General features: G+C 43.5%; 1 protein-coding gene across 2 annotated transcripts in view; it reads left to right on the top strand.

Moving 5' to 3' along the window:
* LOC148032554 (protein CURVATURE THYLAKOID 1C, chloroplastic-like) overlaps window positions 1–16,625 on the top strand; it is a 32,281-nt gene extending 15,656 nt beyond the window's left edge. The window contains exons 2-6 of one of the 2 annotated variants that reach the window (XM_087684124.1): window positions 14,466–14,560; window positions 14,791–14,877; window positions 15,949–16,011; window positions 16,289–16,326; window positions 16,416–16,625. In XM_087684124.1, the coding sequence (XP_087540250.1) occupies window positions 14,466–14,560; window positions 14,791–14,877; window positions 15,949–16,011; window positions 16,289–16,326; window positions 16,416–16,482 (350 nt within the window). In that variant the 3' untranslated portion in view covers window positions 16,483–16,625. The remainder of the gene's footprint in view (window positions 1–14,465; window positions 14,561–14,790; window positions 14,878–15,948; window positions 16,012–16,288; window positions 16,327–16,415) is intronic. The other variant, XM_087684125.1, reaches the window with a different exon arrangement.
* Window positions 16,626–16,825: the final 200 nt, after the last annotated feature.

The raw sequence follows: 16,825 nt of genomic DNA, 5'->3' as shown, positions 1-16,825 counted from the left end.
ATCTCCAAGAACGGGATGCTCCTCACCTGCTGCTATGGCCGGAACCTCCACGAACCGCACATCTCGACTGGTGTACACATCCCGCTTGACAGGATCATACAAATGATAGCCTTGGGACTGAGAGCTGTAACCAACAAACACCTGTCTTCGGGAAGCTGCTTCAAATTTATCACGATAAGCCTTGGGAATGTGAACATAGGCATCACACCCAAAGACCCTAAAATAAGAAACATCGGGCTTAGTCCCAAAGTAAGCCTCAAAAGGTGTCATCCCATCAACGGCCGAAGTGGGGGATTGGTTAAGGATGTGGATTGCAGTAGCCACAGCCTCAGCCCATAGAAACTGAGGTGTCTGTCGGTGCTCCATCATGGTGCGTGCCATCTCGATCACACTTCGGTTCTTCCGTTCAAGAATGCCATTTTCTTGAGGAGTGTTGGTATTAGCAAACTCCTGGTGAATACCTTTATCTGCACAAAAACAAGCAAACTCATTAGAAACAAATTCACCATCCTTGTCGGATTGCAAGGTCTTCAATCTCCGGCCCGATCGGTTCTCCTCAAAGAGAAGCCAGTCCTTGAAGTGGGAGAAAGCTTCTGACTTCAACGCCAAGAAATAGGCCCATGTCATCCTGCTATAGTCATCTACGATCAACATGAAGTCCGAGCTCCCTCTTAAGGACTCGTTCCTCATAAGGCCACAAAGATCTGTAGATACAAGCTCCATCGGTGAAGTAGACCGCCGCGAAGCTTTGTTGGGAATTGCATCCCTATGCTGTTTCCTACGAATGCAGGAGACGCATGGCTGCTGGCTCACCACTATGTCCGGCAACCCTCGAACAAGCTGTCCACGTGACGCCTTCCGAAGATAATCATAGTTAAGGTGACCAAACCGAGCATGCCATAGCTCTGATTGTGTCTGAGAGGTAAGAAGAAGAGTAGAGAGGGCGGTGGAAGACTTCAATTTGTAGATGCCGTTCTCCTCATATCCAGATGAGAGAACCTTCCTTGACCCACGATCAAGGACTCGCACCGAATCACTGTCAAACTCCACCAAAAGTCCAAGGGAACAAATCTTATGAACAGACAGTAGATGATACCCTAAACCTGGTACATGCAAGACCTCTGAGGTATGGGTACCACCACGTTCATCTAGAATAAGCTGCATCTCACCCCGTCCTGCAATAGACACCGAAGAGCTATCTCCAATGAGAATCTGCCCACGCGAAGGTCGCAACTGGGCAACACCATCTGATGAAGGAGTCATGTGCCGGGAGGCATCACTGTCAACGATCCACTCTCGAGCCTGGGGAGCTGTCATTGCAGCATCAGAAGCATTCGGTGTAGAGTCCTCAATGACAGCTAGATGAAGAAATGCAGCTGATGAGGGTGCAACCACCGCTCCAGAATCCTTCGTGCCCTTCTTGTTGTTGTCCTTCTTGTAGAGTGCAGCGGTGCGAAAGCGTAGGATTGAGAGAGAGAGAACGCAGAGAGAAGAGAGAGAAAGAGACAGTGGAAGATGAAGATCTGTTGTATAAAGTGTGCTGTATACAAAGATATGCAGATATGTACACGGGCGCAGTGCGCTGGACTGCGTGTCTCCACCTCGACGATGCAACCTGCTGCTCAATGACAGCTAGATGAAGAAATGCAGCTGATGAGGGTGCAACCACCGCTCTAGAATCCTTCGTGCCCTTCTTGTTGTTGTCCTTCTTGTAGAGTGCAGCGGTGCGAAAGCGTAGGACTGAGAGAGAGAGAACGCAGAGAGAAGAGAGAGAAAGAGACAGTGGAAGATGAAGATCTGTTGTATAAAGTGTGCTGTATACAAAGATATGCAGATATGTACACGGGCGCAGTGCGCTGGACTGCGTGTCTCCACCTCGACGATGCAACCTGCTGTTCACCTCGAAGCCCACTGCAGTCTGCACGATCTCCTGTCTGAAATCTGCGAATAGAGACGGAATCTGCGCGAGCCTCCAGCCTGTAATCTGCGAGCAGAAGAGTGTGGGAGACTGCTGGAAATCACGGCTATAAATAGCCAGAATTAGGGTGCAAAATAACTGCAGGTCGGCCACATTAAATGCAGCTGACTGTACTGTACCAGGCCGGACTGCCACGTGGCAGTCCGACTGGACTGCCTGGCTTCTGACTTCAACGCCAAGAAATAGGCCCATGTCATCCTGCTGTAGTCATCTACGATCAACATGAAGTACGAGCTCCCTCTCAAGGACTCCTTCCTCATAGGGCCACAAAGATATGTAGATACAAGCTCCATCGGTGAAGTAGACCGCCGCGAAGCTTCGTTGGGAATCGCATCCCTATGCTGTTTCCCATGAATGCAGGAGACGCATGGCTGCTGGCTCACCACTATGTCCGGCAACCCTCGAACAAGCTGTCCACGTGACGCCTTCCGAAGATAATCATAGTTAAGGTGACCAAACTGAGCATGCCATAGCTCTGACTATGTCTGAGAGGTAAGAAGAAGAGTAGAGAGGGCGGTGAAAGACTTCAATTTGTAGATGCCGTTCTCCTCATATCCAGATAAAAGAACCTTCCTTGACCCACGATCAAGGACTCGCACCGAATCACTGTCAAACTCCACCAAAAGTCCAAGGGAACAAATCTTATGAACAGACAGTAGATGATACCCTAAACTTGGTACATGCAAGACCTCTGAGGTATGGGTACCACCACGTCCATCTGGAATAAGCTGCATCTCACCCCGTCCTGCAATAGACACCGAAGAGCTATCTCCAATGAGAATCTGCCCATGCGAAGGTCGCAACTGGGCAACACCATCTGATGAAGGAGTCATGTGTCGGGAGGTACCACTATCAACGATCCACTCTCGAGCCTGGGGAGCTGTCATCGTAGCATCAGAAGCATTCAGTGTAGAGTCCTCAATGACAGCTAGATGAAGAAACGCAGCTGATGAAGGTGCAGCCACCGCTCCAGAATCCTTTGTGTCCTTCTTGTTGGTATCCTTCTTATCTTTGTCAGGGCAATCCTTCTTCCAATGGCCGGTCTTTCCACAAATATGGCATGTGGATTCTTTGTCCTTCTTTGACTTGTTATCCTCCTTCTTCTTCTTTTGGTCATTCCCCTTCTTCTGAGAGGCTTGACCTGTCAGTGCCTCCGACTTGGAAGCATTCTGTCCCTTCAGTTGTTCCTCTTGGTCCAAGACCATAGGAATCAACTCTTCCCACCAAAGAGTGGACTCTCGCCCCGAAGCAATAAGGGCGGAGTAGAAAGCACCGAATCGTGGCGGCAACTGGGACAAGAGTGTGATCGGCATGTCTTCGGAGGAAATCGACTTCCCCGCATTCTGAACCTGCATCTGAAGCTGTCTAAGCTTGTTGATGTGCTCCCGTAACGAAGAAGACTTGTTCACGGACAAGGTCCGCATCTGTACCTCCAAAGAAACCCGCTTCATAAGGGTCATCCGGTTATACATTTGATCAAGCTCCAGCCATATCTCCCGAGCCACCATCAAGTCCTCGATGTGAGCTATCACGGCTGTAGTACAAGACAGAAAAAGAAAGGAACGAATCTGGGCATTCAGTTTGTCCCAGCAAGACTGTGCCTTGGCCAACTCCGCACGAGCATCAGAAGAGAGTTTGGCCTCATCTCTCACCGAGGGCCGGTCGATCTTCTCCTGTACAAGCTTCGCCAAATCGTAGGACTCAAGGATGGCCAACATCATCACGCGCCAAATGCGATAATTGTCGCTATCAAGCTTCTGATCTGCGGGAAGAGTCGGTAAGACAGGCACCTTCCGGTCCATGATCGTCTGGAACTCCAAGTCAATCTCTGTAGACATCTTCACTTGTAATGCCTTTACAAACACAAAATCAGCCCCCTCTGACTGTGAAAACGCAGCCTGCTAGGGCTCTTCCGTGTCCCGAAACTTCTTCACCCGCCGGAGGCAATGAAAAAGCAAAACCTGCTCTTGAAAGCTGAAAACTCAAACTTCCTCCTCGTCAAACAGCAGTAAATAGCAGCAAATCCACCACCTGGACTTCTTCCCCGCGCGCCCACGCTCGCTTCAGCCTTGTTCCGAGACGCAGCCCTCCTGCTCGCCCTCGAACGCTGGAAACACAGCCTTGTGTCGCGATGGAAACTCCTCTTCAGGTTGGTTCTTCACTCAGTCAGCCCTTTTACACTGCTCTGATACCATGTTAGAGTGCAGCGGTGCGGAAGCGTAGGACTGAGAGAGAGAACGTAGAGAGAAGAGAGAGAAAGAGACAATGGAAGATGAAGATCTGCTGTATACAAAGATATGCAGATATGTACACGGGCGCTGTGCGCTGGACTGCGTGTCTCCACCTCGACGATGCAACCTGCTGTTCACCTCAAAGTCCGCTGCAGTCTGCACGATCTCTTGTCTGAAACCTGCGAACAGAGACGGAATCTACGCGAGCCTCCAGCCTGTAATCTGCGAGCAGAAGAGTGTGGGAGACTGCTGGAAATCACGGCTATAAATAGCCAGAATCAGGGCGCAAAATAACTGCAGGTCGGCTGCATTAAATGCAGCCGAGCCGATTGTACTGTACTAGGTCGGACTGTGGCAGTCCGACTGGACTGCCTGGCTTTGATCACTAACAGTAGTAAAATGCAGTAGTAAAACATAGTAGAATGCCGCAGTAAAACACAGTAGTAGAATGTTACAATAAAATGCCACAGTAGAATGAGGTGATGGTAGTAGTCGCAAAGGCTGTGGACCGCCACGTTGTGGGAGACTAATGGCTAAGATCTGCACACAAGGGTGAGAAACCTATATGAAAGAGATAGGACTGAATGGGGGACAACCTGTCTATTTATAGATGAGAATGGACCCTTCCAAATTAGGGTTTCACTGAAGTCTTTTGAACCGCTCCTCGTTTTAGGACTTTCATTAAATTAAGCTTGTTTTGGGGCAGCTTAAGTGGTTAATCAGTATGGAATGCATTTCTTAGCTCAACAAGGCAACTTGTCTATTTATAGATGTTGAAGGGTGCCCCAAAAAATTAGGCTTTTGGGGGCCCATCGAAACTCTCTCGAACTGCCCACCAATTTTATGTTTTTCATTAAGTAAGTGTGTTTTGGGGCTATTTAAAGATGCTGATTAGTTATAAAGCATGTTTCAACTCAACACCCCTCTCAGGCACAAAATTGAGCCGAAAAGGAAGGACCTGCAATGTTTACCCCAAGGTGTCCCACCCCAAAGCAGCTAGGGCATCGGACAAAGGCTGCACAGTGGTTGCCCAGTGGTCTACCAAGACTACATAGGCGATGGTTATCTTATCAAAGGAGTCCCAAGTAGTCACCCCAAAGAGGACAACACATTGGACAAAGGGTGTTGGTTAGCTGCCCAATGGCCTATCAAGCTCTACAAAGGGGGATGGAACCACATTGAACTTATGTTTTTTTTTTTTTTTTTTTGGGTTGGAAAGTTAATTTTATGAGTGGTGGCCGATTAAGTTTATTGTGACCCAAAACAAGGGAGTAGGAATGATACACCTAACACATCACAAAATAGTACAAGCTTACCCATCCACTCGAGGATTTCAATGTGATGAGGGAAATGTCACAACTCTATAGAAACAGAATTTGTATCCTTTTTCATTAATTTGTCTATATAATGATTTATTAAATTTGTTTCCTTTGCACTAATTAGATATAAAGAAAAGTGCATTGGAGCTGGCCATTGATGAGTGGTCACAGGTTATGGTGGACCTACGCGGTGGGTTAGAGAAAAGATAGTTCACACTTCCACCTATATGGCCCGATTGGGCGCCTGTGACCAGAACTCACGCATATCAGGGTTAGACTCGCACACAGGAAGGATTGATGCCTTGAAGTGTGGGCTAGATCCGCCAGAACAGACGGTTACAATCAACAAGATGGCATGATCATGAAATGCTTGTACAATATGCATGTGTGGGCTGAAAGCTTGAAATGCACATTTCTTTGCATAGGAAAGTCACATGAAGATTCTGATACCGTTTTTGCGATGTACACGGAAAAAGCTTTCATATGACACCCATATTGGGGGTCCCTAAATTTTAGGAGCCTCGAATTAGCCTAAAAATGCTAGTTCTAAAAAAATAGGGATGTCATTTTAAAAATAGTAAATTTTGTACTTTGACTGTGCTTACTAAATTTGGTTGTTTCTATTCTTGACAGTATTCAGCCCAAAAAGGAAGGCCATAGAGAAGAGACAAGTGTCATGACACTTGTCACACAAGTTTCCAAGAGTCCCACCATTTGTCACATCTCATGACATGTGGCTGGACACTTGTCTTGTGCTACTCCACTTTCCCCTTTTGTACTAGCTCTTCTCTCTCCTATAAATAAGAGTTCGTTTTTCTTCATTCATCATCATTTTTCTTTGCTGTAAACTCATGTACAGCACCCACAGATAGCCAGAAACTGGCCCCATCCATCCCCATCATCATCCCCCACTTCTCCATTATCAAATTCCTCCATATTCCCTCTTCTATCACTGTTGTTTTACAGGACAGCAAGCCTGTAAATTCATTACAACACCTCCTTCTCGAGCTCTTTCTTCCATTTTAGCAACAAGAAGCAAACCCTATCCAAGTACTGCTGATCAACGATGGAGAAAGGTTGATTTCCCCTCTTTCTTCTCTCATACTGTAAAGAAATTAGTTCTTATCATTGCATAATAGATAATGCATGTGTGTTTGTACATCTTTGCATGATCTTGTGAGAGAGAATTACTTCTCCTCATTCTCAGGTTGATTGTAACTGAGCTCTTCCCTAAGGGACTTGGGTTGAGCAGAAATACATTCCTTCGGGGGGGGGGGGGGGAGGGTTGCCCATCTTCAACCCTCAATCTTGTCTCCATTACTTTTACATTTTCATGGCTGTAATTTTGTGAGTAATTTTCATTTTCAGCTTTAAGTGTTCATTCTCTTTTATATTAAATCTCAAAAACAAGCGAATATCATAATTGTTAAGCATACCATGTTGTTCGGGGCATTTACAGGAAAGGTGATGAATATCATGTGAAGAAGGATATGGTGTAATTTTTAAGCGGAAACAGCTTAGGATCTGTCTACTAGTGCTCTGCACAATGGTATGCATAGTATGCTATATGCTTAGGAATGCTCATGTAGCAGGTGCCACTTGGACAGTGTTCCTTGTGGGAAAATTGTTCACTTGCATAAGTGCCCTAGTATAAAGATAATGAAATCATGCAATGCATAAGGGAAGGTACTATAGGGGGGAAGGTTGATGTCAAAGACAAGTGTTGAAACATGTAGAATCCAAGAAGGATAGGAACCCTCTCTCACCTTGGATATCGATGCCAAGAAGGAAGAGGACCTTGAGAATATCGGTTTTTGTGTGATGCCGAGAATCATGTGGATGAAGATGATGAAGCATCCCTACTGGAAGAGCAAAGATAGAAGACACTATCATGAGAGCATCAAGAGAGATGTTGCACGATCCATCGTAGGAGGGGAAGCCTCCATACTAGTAGAATAGCAAAACTCCCAAGTAGCTGGAACCATGAAAGGAATAGCCCACAGCTCATGTCTCCAGCTTAGGAAGGACTAGTGTAAATCTGCATGTTAGTCCTACACCAAAATACGAAATCATGTAAAAGAGATCAAAATCTACAAGCACAGAGGTAAATAGTGAGATGCTTTAAAAAATAAAACTAAAAATAAAGAAAAGCAAAGCTAAGTGCAATGCAATGAGTATGTAAGTATTCAGCCGAAGTTTGAAAAGGGAAGGTCTATGTGTGGGGCCACCGTTGAATATGACGAGGTGGAAAAGGGGTCCTAGAAGGTGGAGTGGATACCCTAGGAATGGATGCGTATAGTGCAATAGATGAGCCACTAGTGGACTAATTAGCTAATCCTTTAGGAGAAGTGAAAGATAGAGGTTGCTGAGGCTGTCTGCATGCCACGTCTAGTAGCCACTGGGATAGATGGAGCAGAGGGTGTGGCAACAAGAGGTGTAGCTCCACTGGACGGGCCAACTAGAATGGAGGAAGTCTTGCAATAGTCTACTTTGGTTTTATGGGTGGAAGACCATTGGCCTTGGTACGATACTCCTCGTTCACATAGCTTGACCTCTGGCAGTGTGTGCAAAACTAATTTTTCTTAGCAATTTGTTGCCAAAGGGGTCATGTTTCTTTGGTTTCATCTATGGAAGGGGTGTCACCCTTGTTTTGCTTGACTTCGCATCTTGCGAGTTCTTGCCACTCTTGTTTTTCCCTCTCGAAGAAGAGACAACCAACCCTCTCCTCTTTGAATAGATGTGTGTGAAGGACTTCTTGTGGACTTGATCATGCAGCTCAGGTAATGCAATAATTGACACACAAACTCGTAGAAGGTCGGCAATTTGAAAACGAAAGTATTTGTTAGGCAACTTGTTCAAAAAGAACGTGACTTGATGGTCATTTGACTTTGGGAAGCCAATAGTGGCAAACTTTGTGAGTAATTGGTGATATTCGGCCAACTTGACTTTTAGATCATCCCCTTTCTTAATGGAAAACTCATGAAGCTCAAATTCGAGATTGATACATTGAGTGTGATCTTGTGCCGCATAGTGTCAACGAGATGACTTCAATGCTTAGATATGAGGGCAAAATGTTGTAACTGAGAGTGGAATTCAGGAATCAATTCCTACATTAACTCAACATTGGCCATGGCATTGCGGAATCTCCATGTTGGATGTGATCAGGGTGAGCTAATCGAGGACCAATGACGAGGTCCAAAAGACCCTAAGATTCAAGCACTTGTTGCATCTAGTTCAACCAAGTGGTAAAATTTGACCCGTTAAAATGAGTCTTATTCATGAAGGCATTCTTTGTTGTTGCGATAGGAGTGGTAGTGCTAGGAGATAGAGAATGGGGGAAGGGTGGATAGGGTGGGAGAGTAGAGTACACTTGGGAAGGAATCCCAGAGTGCTCACCATGTATACAAGAAGTGTGCATAGTGGTTCCAAATGTGGGAACAAGCGGATTGGGTATGGGTATGGTAATCGCATGAGGAGCACAAGGTGGAGGGATAGGGACACAGGGAGCAAATGATGGAAATCCCTACGTAGGAGTGACCCAAGAGATGTGTGACGACAGTCCATAAGCATAGGATGGATATCCTTGCATTTGAAAGGTGGTACGAGAGTGTTTTGAGTGTTCGAGGGTAGTGAGGGAGGTGTCCATCACAACCATCCTAGAGTGTAAGGATGTGGTAAAGTGGGGGTAGGTGAAAGGTAGAGTGTTAAAGGGTGGCATTCTCCCTAACCAGGCACTAGGAGGTGTAGTGAATGGAGGGTAGGTAGATGGTGGGATAGAGAAAGAGAAAGTGCTAGAAGCCAAGATGGAAGATTCAACCCCTCGTGTGCTTTGAGCAGAAGTGAAGTGTAATCCCAGGTTTTGAAATGAAGATGTTAGGAGATCAGAATGTGGAGAAGATAGTGGTGGGATGGGAGGGAGTTGAGAAGTGTGGTTTACTTGCTCAAATGAAAGAGATATACCACCAAATGAAGGATATTTGCTTGGAGAGCCTTCTTTATTAAAGTTAACATATTGAAAATCATTCGGATCTTGCACAACAAAAGAAGAAACAGGAGAGGGTTTTGGCTCATATGACTCAAAAGGATTCTATGAACTTGACATAAGGCCTGGCTAAGATGAAGGTGATGGATCACCAAACGCATTGAATGTCGTGGTCTCTCCAAGCTTAGGGAGATGGCGAGTCTCATCAATTGATCCACATGGAGTAGTAGCACTTGTTGGAGGGGTGTAAACTTGATTGTATACAATGTGCAAGTACTCCTCAAACTCTTCATTTGTAAGATGATCAAACCAAGAAGAAGAAGATGGTAAAGGTGAAGGTGTGTCTACCTCCTTCTCTAGACCATAATGCATTCTTAGAGCCTCCAATGATGGAGAACCCTGGTAGGGCCTTACAGGATCCGAAGAAAAAGGTGTGTGAGACATTATTAGTCTGAATCGAGTCACGTGTGAGTCCTGTACAAAACTAGCCTCCACAATCACCGCAGGATACTCTTTAGAAGAGCACAAACTCTGATACCATGTGAAGATATGCTAGGATTTGCACCGAGGAAACACAACATGTACGACCAAGACCGAAACACAAAGATTCAAACAATTACAAGTAAAAATCAAACCCTGAACACAAAACACAAAACAGAAATGCAAAACTCAAAACTCAAACACGGAGATAAACACAAAGAGAAGAAACTTTGAAGTGAATTAATGCTGTAAATGAATATAATAGTGTACAGAATGCCCAAAGGCAGAACAATGGAGTGTGGGAGAGTGGCGTCCATTGCAGACGGATCTCGAGTGCACCAGAGAAGGTTGAAAACTAGTCACTCGAGGCAAAGAACTGTCAGGCAACAACATGAGAAGTGTGTTGATGTAGACGGCTCGTTGGACAACAAAAACATAGGTGCTTCAGCAGTCGCTTGGTGGGAGAGACGGCAACAGCCTGTCACTTGGCACCAAATGCTGAAAACGCAGGCTGATTAGATGCTATGATGACACAGCATATGGAGACCTCCAAATAGCAGGGTGATAGCTAAAAACAGGCCGCCTAGGGTTTGGTAGTGATGGGCTGCAATTGAAGATGGCTGGACAGCAGATTGTAGGTAGTTGATGGTTGAAATCTGCACGGTAGAGTGAGAAACCTACACAAAAGGTTGAGGCTGAATGGTGGGCAGCCTGTCTATTGATAGGTGTTGAAGGGTGCCCCAAAAAATTAGGGTTTTGGGACCATTGAAACTCTCTCGAATTGTGCATCAAGTTTGTGTTTTTCATTAATTAAGTGTGTTTTGGGGATGTTTAAAGATGCTAATCAGTTGTAAAGCATTTTTTAGCTCAACAACTTGCACTTTGTAATCTTGATACATTGTATTTTCGTATTCAATATAATTACCCTTTACGAAAAAAATAAAGAGAGAGAGAGAGAGAGGAATGTATCGTGATGATCTGTTGGCAAGGTTGCCTTTGTTCTTTGAAAGATGTTTGGTGCGTGTTGTGCCATGTATATTGATGGTAGATTTCCAATGGTTGGTTCAACACGAATGCCTGGTGTGGGTGGAAGTGGAAGGTTGTCTTGCTGTGTATTAGCTCCTACTTAAATATGCTATGGCAATTGCTGGCATTGTCTTAGTTCCCTCCAAGTTTGAGAGCTACTATTGCAAAAGTGTGTGTGTTGTAGGACAGGTCTTGTAAAATCCCTAATTGCTTGCATCTGAATTGTCCTGGACTGTCTTCATTGCATTTTCGCTAGAAATGGGACACTTTTGCAGGCCATTATTTCTCTTGTGGGAAGTTGGGGAATTTTGTGGCCAAGGGTCCAGAGAAAACGCAACTCCAAATGTTGGAATTTTGCCGATTGCTAATGAAGATCTCATGGTTGAAAGGCCATTAGGATCATGAGACCCCTATGCTAAAAAACATGGATAAGCGGAAATATCTCATGCAACCTTTGGACCAATCTGATTATGCTTGGGTTGATGTTCTCTCTAAAAGAGGCAAAAAGACTGATGTTGACATGGCAGCTACTATGCCTAGCACTTCACACGACTCTTTATGTACCTATGTGCAGTGGAAAGACAAGCCATCTTTTGTGCATGCTGCTAATGAAATGGTTTCTTTTGCCCCTCGAGAACTAACCATTATGAAAGTATCTATTGGCCCTTCAAGGGTGATACAAAAGGGAAGGGAATTGCAAAAAGGATTAAGCAAGCTAATGCAAAATAATTTGACAATTCCCTAGATTTAATGGACTTATGTACAAGGGTGTGGGGATGTTGTGCTGGTGTTGGACTCTTGTTGAAGTAACCATTCATAGAAGTGAGGGTTGTATTCCATTGGTGCATAGTGATCCATATCTCATGCTCTAATGTCCACATGTGCAATGTAGGTGAGGACATCAGTGAGGAAATCCCTTGAGTCTATGCGATTGGCCACATGAAGTTCTTCCTCACTTAAAATCTGGTCCAAATAAGGATGGAGCATGATATGCTCCTCCAAGGGTTGATCATTTGTAGTGTTGATCGATTTTCTTGATGAGTGGGTCACTAGTTTTTCACCCGCTATGCAGAATGCGGAGCTATGGCATGCCCCCTATAGACATATGAGTGTTGGGAGTTTGATGACCCTTCAGAGGTGTCATATGATAGATGCATTGCCTCTACTGGAGACTACACCTTCTCATGCATGCAAGGAATGTATTTTGGGAAAAATGCACAGGTTCACCTTTAAAAAGGATGGTGCAGTGCATGCTATCCAAAAAATGCAGCTTATTCACTATGATGTTTGTGGTTCCATGAGGACACGTGCACTTGGGGGTCATCTTTACTTTGTTACATTTACTGATGACTACTCTCGGTATACAAGGGTGTATGGGTTGAAGGCCAAATCTGATGTATTCATGCATTTTAAACATCTTGTGGCAAAGCTTGAGGTTGAAACTGCCTTAAAAGTGCAAATACTTCGCATAGGGAGGGGGGATACATGTCTCATGCTATTGAGACATATTTACTCGATCATGGCATGACACATCAAGCCACTGTTTGGGCGATCCCTTAGCAAAATGGTGTTGCTGAAAGGAAGATTTGCAGTCTTATGGAGATCACTTGGTGTATGTTGAAAAGCAAGGAGTTGCCTCATAAATTTTGGCTACAAAGCCTTCAATGTGCAAACCATGTGTTTAATTGTGCACCCACTAATGCATTGAAGAGGATCACACCATTCCAAGCTTGGCATGGTAAGAAACCCAAAGTTGACTACTTTTTGATGTTTGGCTGCATAGCCTATGCACATGTTTTGGAAGAGCTTTGTGGGAAGCTTGATGACAAGGTTGTAAAATGCAATCTACAGATCTCTCTGGAGGGTTTTGCACTCATTCTTTCTAACAATCAGAGTGCTATTGTAGTGGCATGGAATCTTGTGTTTCAGGCTCGCACAAAACACATTGAGATACATTACCATTATGTCAGAGAGAGATGCTATACAGGAGAGATTCGTGTGAAGTTTAAGGCTTTTCGAAAGTTCTTCAACTTGCTACACTTTGGTGACCTATCTTTTTGTACTTCTATCACATTGGCACTGCAGTGGGTGTTAGAATTTGACAATTCTATGGGTAGTGCCCAATGTTTTAGTTAGTTTGTTTGTAGTGTGAATAGAAATGCATTAATAGGTTGTGTTACCAATTCTAGAGTCAATTCTAGAGTTAAATAAACTCTAGTTGAGTTAGGGATAGGTCTAACCTACTTAGACCTACTATACTTTCATTCTATCATTCTAGCACTTGCATCTTTTGAGTGTGGAACTGCTGATCACTCTTGCTCATTATCTTGTGTTTACACACTCTCTCTTTCTTCCTCCATTTCCAACATCAGTTGCTTGTTTGAGATGTGGGCTGGTAGAGGAAACATAGACATTGTATTTGGAATTGCCTTGGGCTCAACAAGTTTGGAGGAGAGTCCCTAGACTAATATTCCATGGTACTCATGATGAGATGATAATGAGCTGGAGAGGGATAGCATGGGTCACACACAAAGGACTTGCTTGTGGACATGAGGACTTTTAGGGGAGATTTTCAAGCATCATCCCCACTCTTGAATTTTCTTAGATAAGTAGGACCATAGACCATTGTCACACATGGGAGATCATTGGTAGCCCTTGTATGGATGATGGTTCATCTAGACAGCGAGGTCCAACAATGCAATAGTGCAACATCACCCTCTACCTTGGAGACATTCTTGTATTTGGATTGAGATTATTCACTTATTGAGATAGACGAGAGATTCTAAGGAGACTTTGATTGCATAAGCAGAAGGCGAGAGGCTTTGTTCATACTAGGGAGCCTTTCCACCTAGGAGCCCCACACATGATTTGATATTACAGCCTGCCTCATTGGCTATTTTATTGCCTTGTACTTGGCACCTCCTTGCTTGTTATGATTGTACTCCTTGATAAGGAATCTTGTAGTTCATAATCTATCTTGGTGGCAATCTTCACTAAGGTGTGTCTTTGAAAGAAATTTATATTCTTGGAAATGTGTTTAGAGTTAAAAATCAAACCCTTTGGATGGGCCACCAACTTAATACAAGACTTTTGAGGCTTGCAGGACTCTTTTTATCAAGAGCGTGTTTGAATTTTGTGGCAAGTATGCTTGCTGTGAGAGCCTTTAGAGCTTTTTATGTTTCTTCAAAATTTGAGTCTACACTTCTGTTAGTGTACACATGGTTTGATGGTGATACATCCATTGCTTTCACGTTTGGGTTGTTCGATGATATGTTGCAGTGAACTTTGAATTGGTTTTCTTTGTCCAGACTCCATAGTGTCAATCTAACAATCATAGATAGTGATATGTGACATTTTTATACTTGATGGTGGATATCTTGGGTATATCCATGTGATTTATGCATGGTTTTCCCACATTCACATATTCTAAATATAGTCATTTGCAACAGGGTCACGTCCAATTGTTAGGATTGTTGTGAAAGCAACAAACGACCCTGATATGAATGAGATTTTGAAAGAAACCTTGAAGAGTCTTCAAGAGAAGGTATGTGAAACTTTTTGTTCATTTGGTACAACAAATAATGCACAGATTTGTGCACGTGTGTTTGCATACTAATGGTCATTTGTCCTTTTTCCTGCATAAATATTTTAAGATGAGGATGGTCTCATATACCTGCAATTATGGTCTCTTTTGGAATAATTGAATCTTCAACAATAAATAGAAGTATTGATCATGTGCAATTTTAATGTGGTTTGTTTGCATTTGGGGTGCAGTGGGATGCAACAGAAGACAAGATAGCTCTTGGAATTTTGGGTTTCTCAGCTTTCCTTTCACTTTGGGCATCTATAGGCGTTCTTAGTGTATGTAATTTGCAACACATCTGCAAATTTTTTAAATATCTAATCAAGTAATTCTTGTTTTTAAAGCATCATGATGTATACTGTTGGATAATTTACGTCACAATCAGACATCTTAATGTGTGTCTTTCCTGTTCAGACACAGCACACATTAGTATTATTTTTAAATCTTGGTGAGGTTAGCATTGTCCGGGTACTTAGCAAACATGGACTTGGAACAACTGGTGAGCATATGGAGTTATCACTTTGTGTTGTCTCTTTGGGCTAATAGTGTGCCTACTGATGGTTGCTATGGCTTAAACTTAAGGCTGCTGGCCCCCTTTGAGGGGTCCCCCTTTGCATCCTATTTTGCATCATATCCACATATTTTTATTTTTTATAGATATTTTTGCAAGTCCAAAAGAAAAGCATATGCTTGCACATCCAATATGATCAAGAGATCTGCAAGAACACGTGCAGAGGTTTCTTACATCCACAGAGGAAGCTGGGGGATGATTTTGCACAGCTTCATGAAACAGTAGTGAGTCTGTAGGACATGGTGACAAAGCTGGAGTGCCATGGATTCTAAGAGGGTCGATCGCACATGAAAATAGAGTCACATTAGGCATATGGGTGGCAGGAACAGATGAGGCCCCTTATCATTGCTCCATCACCATGCCATCACATACACCCAGATGCATGCATGCATATACACTAGGCATATGGGTAGCAGGTGCAGATGAAGCATCACACATTCACCCATATACATGCATGCATACACACTAGGTATACAGGTAGCAGGTGCCCATGAGGCCCCTTGCAATTGCTCCATCTCCATGCATCACACACACACTCATGTGCACATTCATGCACACAGGCTAGCCAAAGCAATCAATCAATCCTTAACAGCCTTTATGTTAATGCCAGAACTCCTTGAATCAGGAAATTTAAACTGGTGCCTACATCTTAGGATATTATATTATTCTCAGGACCCTGGTGTTACTTGTTCTTAAAGAAGATCCATGATTTCCTAGTAAATTATATTTTACTATTTTGATCTTGCTGCTTATTGGAGATGCTTTCGAATATGTACAGGCCATTGACAAGTTACCTCTTTTCCCAAGTCTCTTTGAGTTGGTGGGTATCTTCTATTCAGTGGTAAGGATTTTTGCCACCCTCCTTTATCCCAAAATTTGACACTTTCTTATGAATTGTTTGTTCATTTTGAAATTTCAATTTCCGTCTCCCTTCTCAAAAGTATGGCCTTACAACATGGTCTGAAAATGTCTGGGGCTACAATATCTTGCATCACCAATGCCCCAGGCATTTTAGCCTTAAACGACTACACATGTCATTTTTTCCTTCTAATTTTCTGTTCCATAGGTCCTTAAAGGGATCCTTTTATTATTTACTGATAAAAGCTTGGTTTTTTCAGTGGTTTGTATATAGATATCTCCTGTTCAAACCTGACAGGTGCCAAATTGCTGTCTGATAACAATTTGCAGGTCTCTAGAATTTCTTTACTGCAAATGTTGTACTAAGTTATTTCCTGTGGTGTGCAGGGAGGAATTTCTGAACAAACTAGAGGGTTTTATGTCTAGGATAATGGGATCCAATCCTGAACAATAGATTGGTAAAATTTGTTTAGTGCAAATCATTCATTTGGACCAAAGCTACCAGCCCTTCTTGTTCAAAGGTGAAAAATGGTTTTAGAGATACTGTGATTTTTTCCACAGGGTAGAAGTTTGGTGCTTTTGTTGGTTGCTTTCATAGATGTTCCTCAATGATTTGTTGGAAACCATCATTTTTAAAGGCCCCAATTCTAAATAACCTTGAAAATTGGCGAATTTCTTGTGCTATGCAGGACTTCAATTTTTCAATTGGCTCCCAATCTTTTCCCTTTTTTCTTTTTGGGAGTGGGAGCTGGCAGGAAGGGGGGAAAAAATAAGATGTGTCTGGTTATATCACTTAA

The sequence above is a fragment of the Lygodium microphyllum genome, chromosome 8 (assembly GCF_053477565.2).
Source record: "Lygodium microphyllum isolate KBCC chromosome 8, Lygodium_microphyllum_v1.1.10, whole genome shotgun sequence".
Lineage (NCBI taxonomy): Eukaryota > Viridiplantae > Streptophyta > Polypodiopsida > Schizaeales > Lygodiaceae > Lygodium > Lygodium microphyllum.
This window is presented reverse-complemented; position numbering and strand designations above follow the sequence as displayed.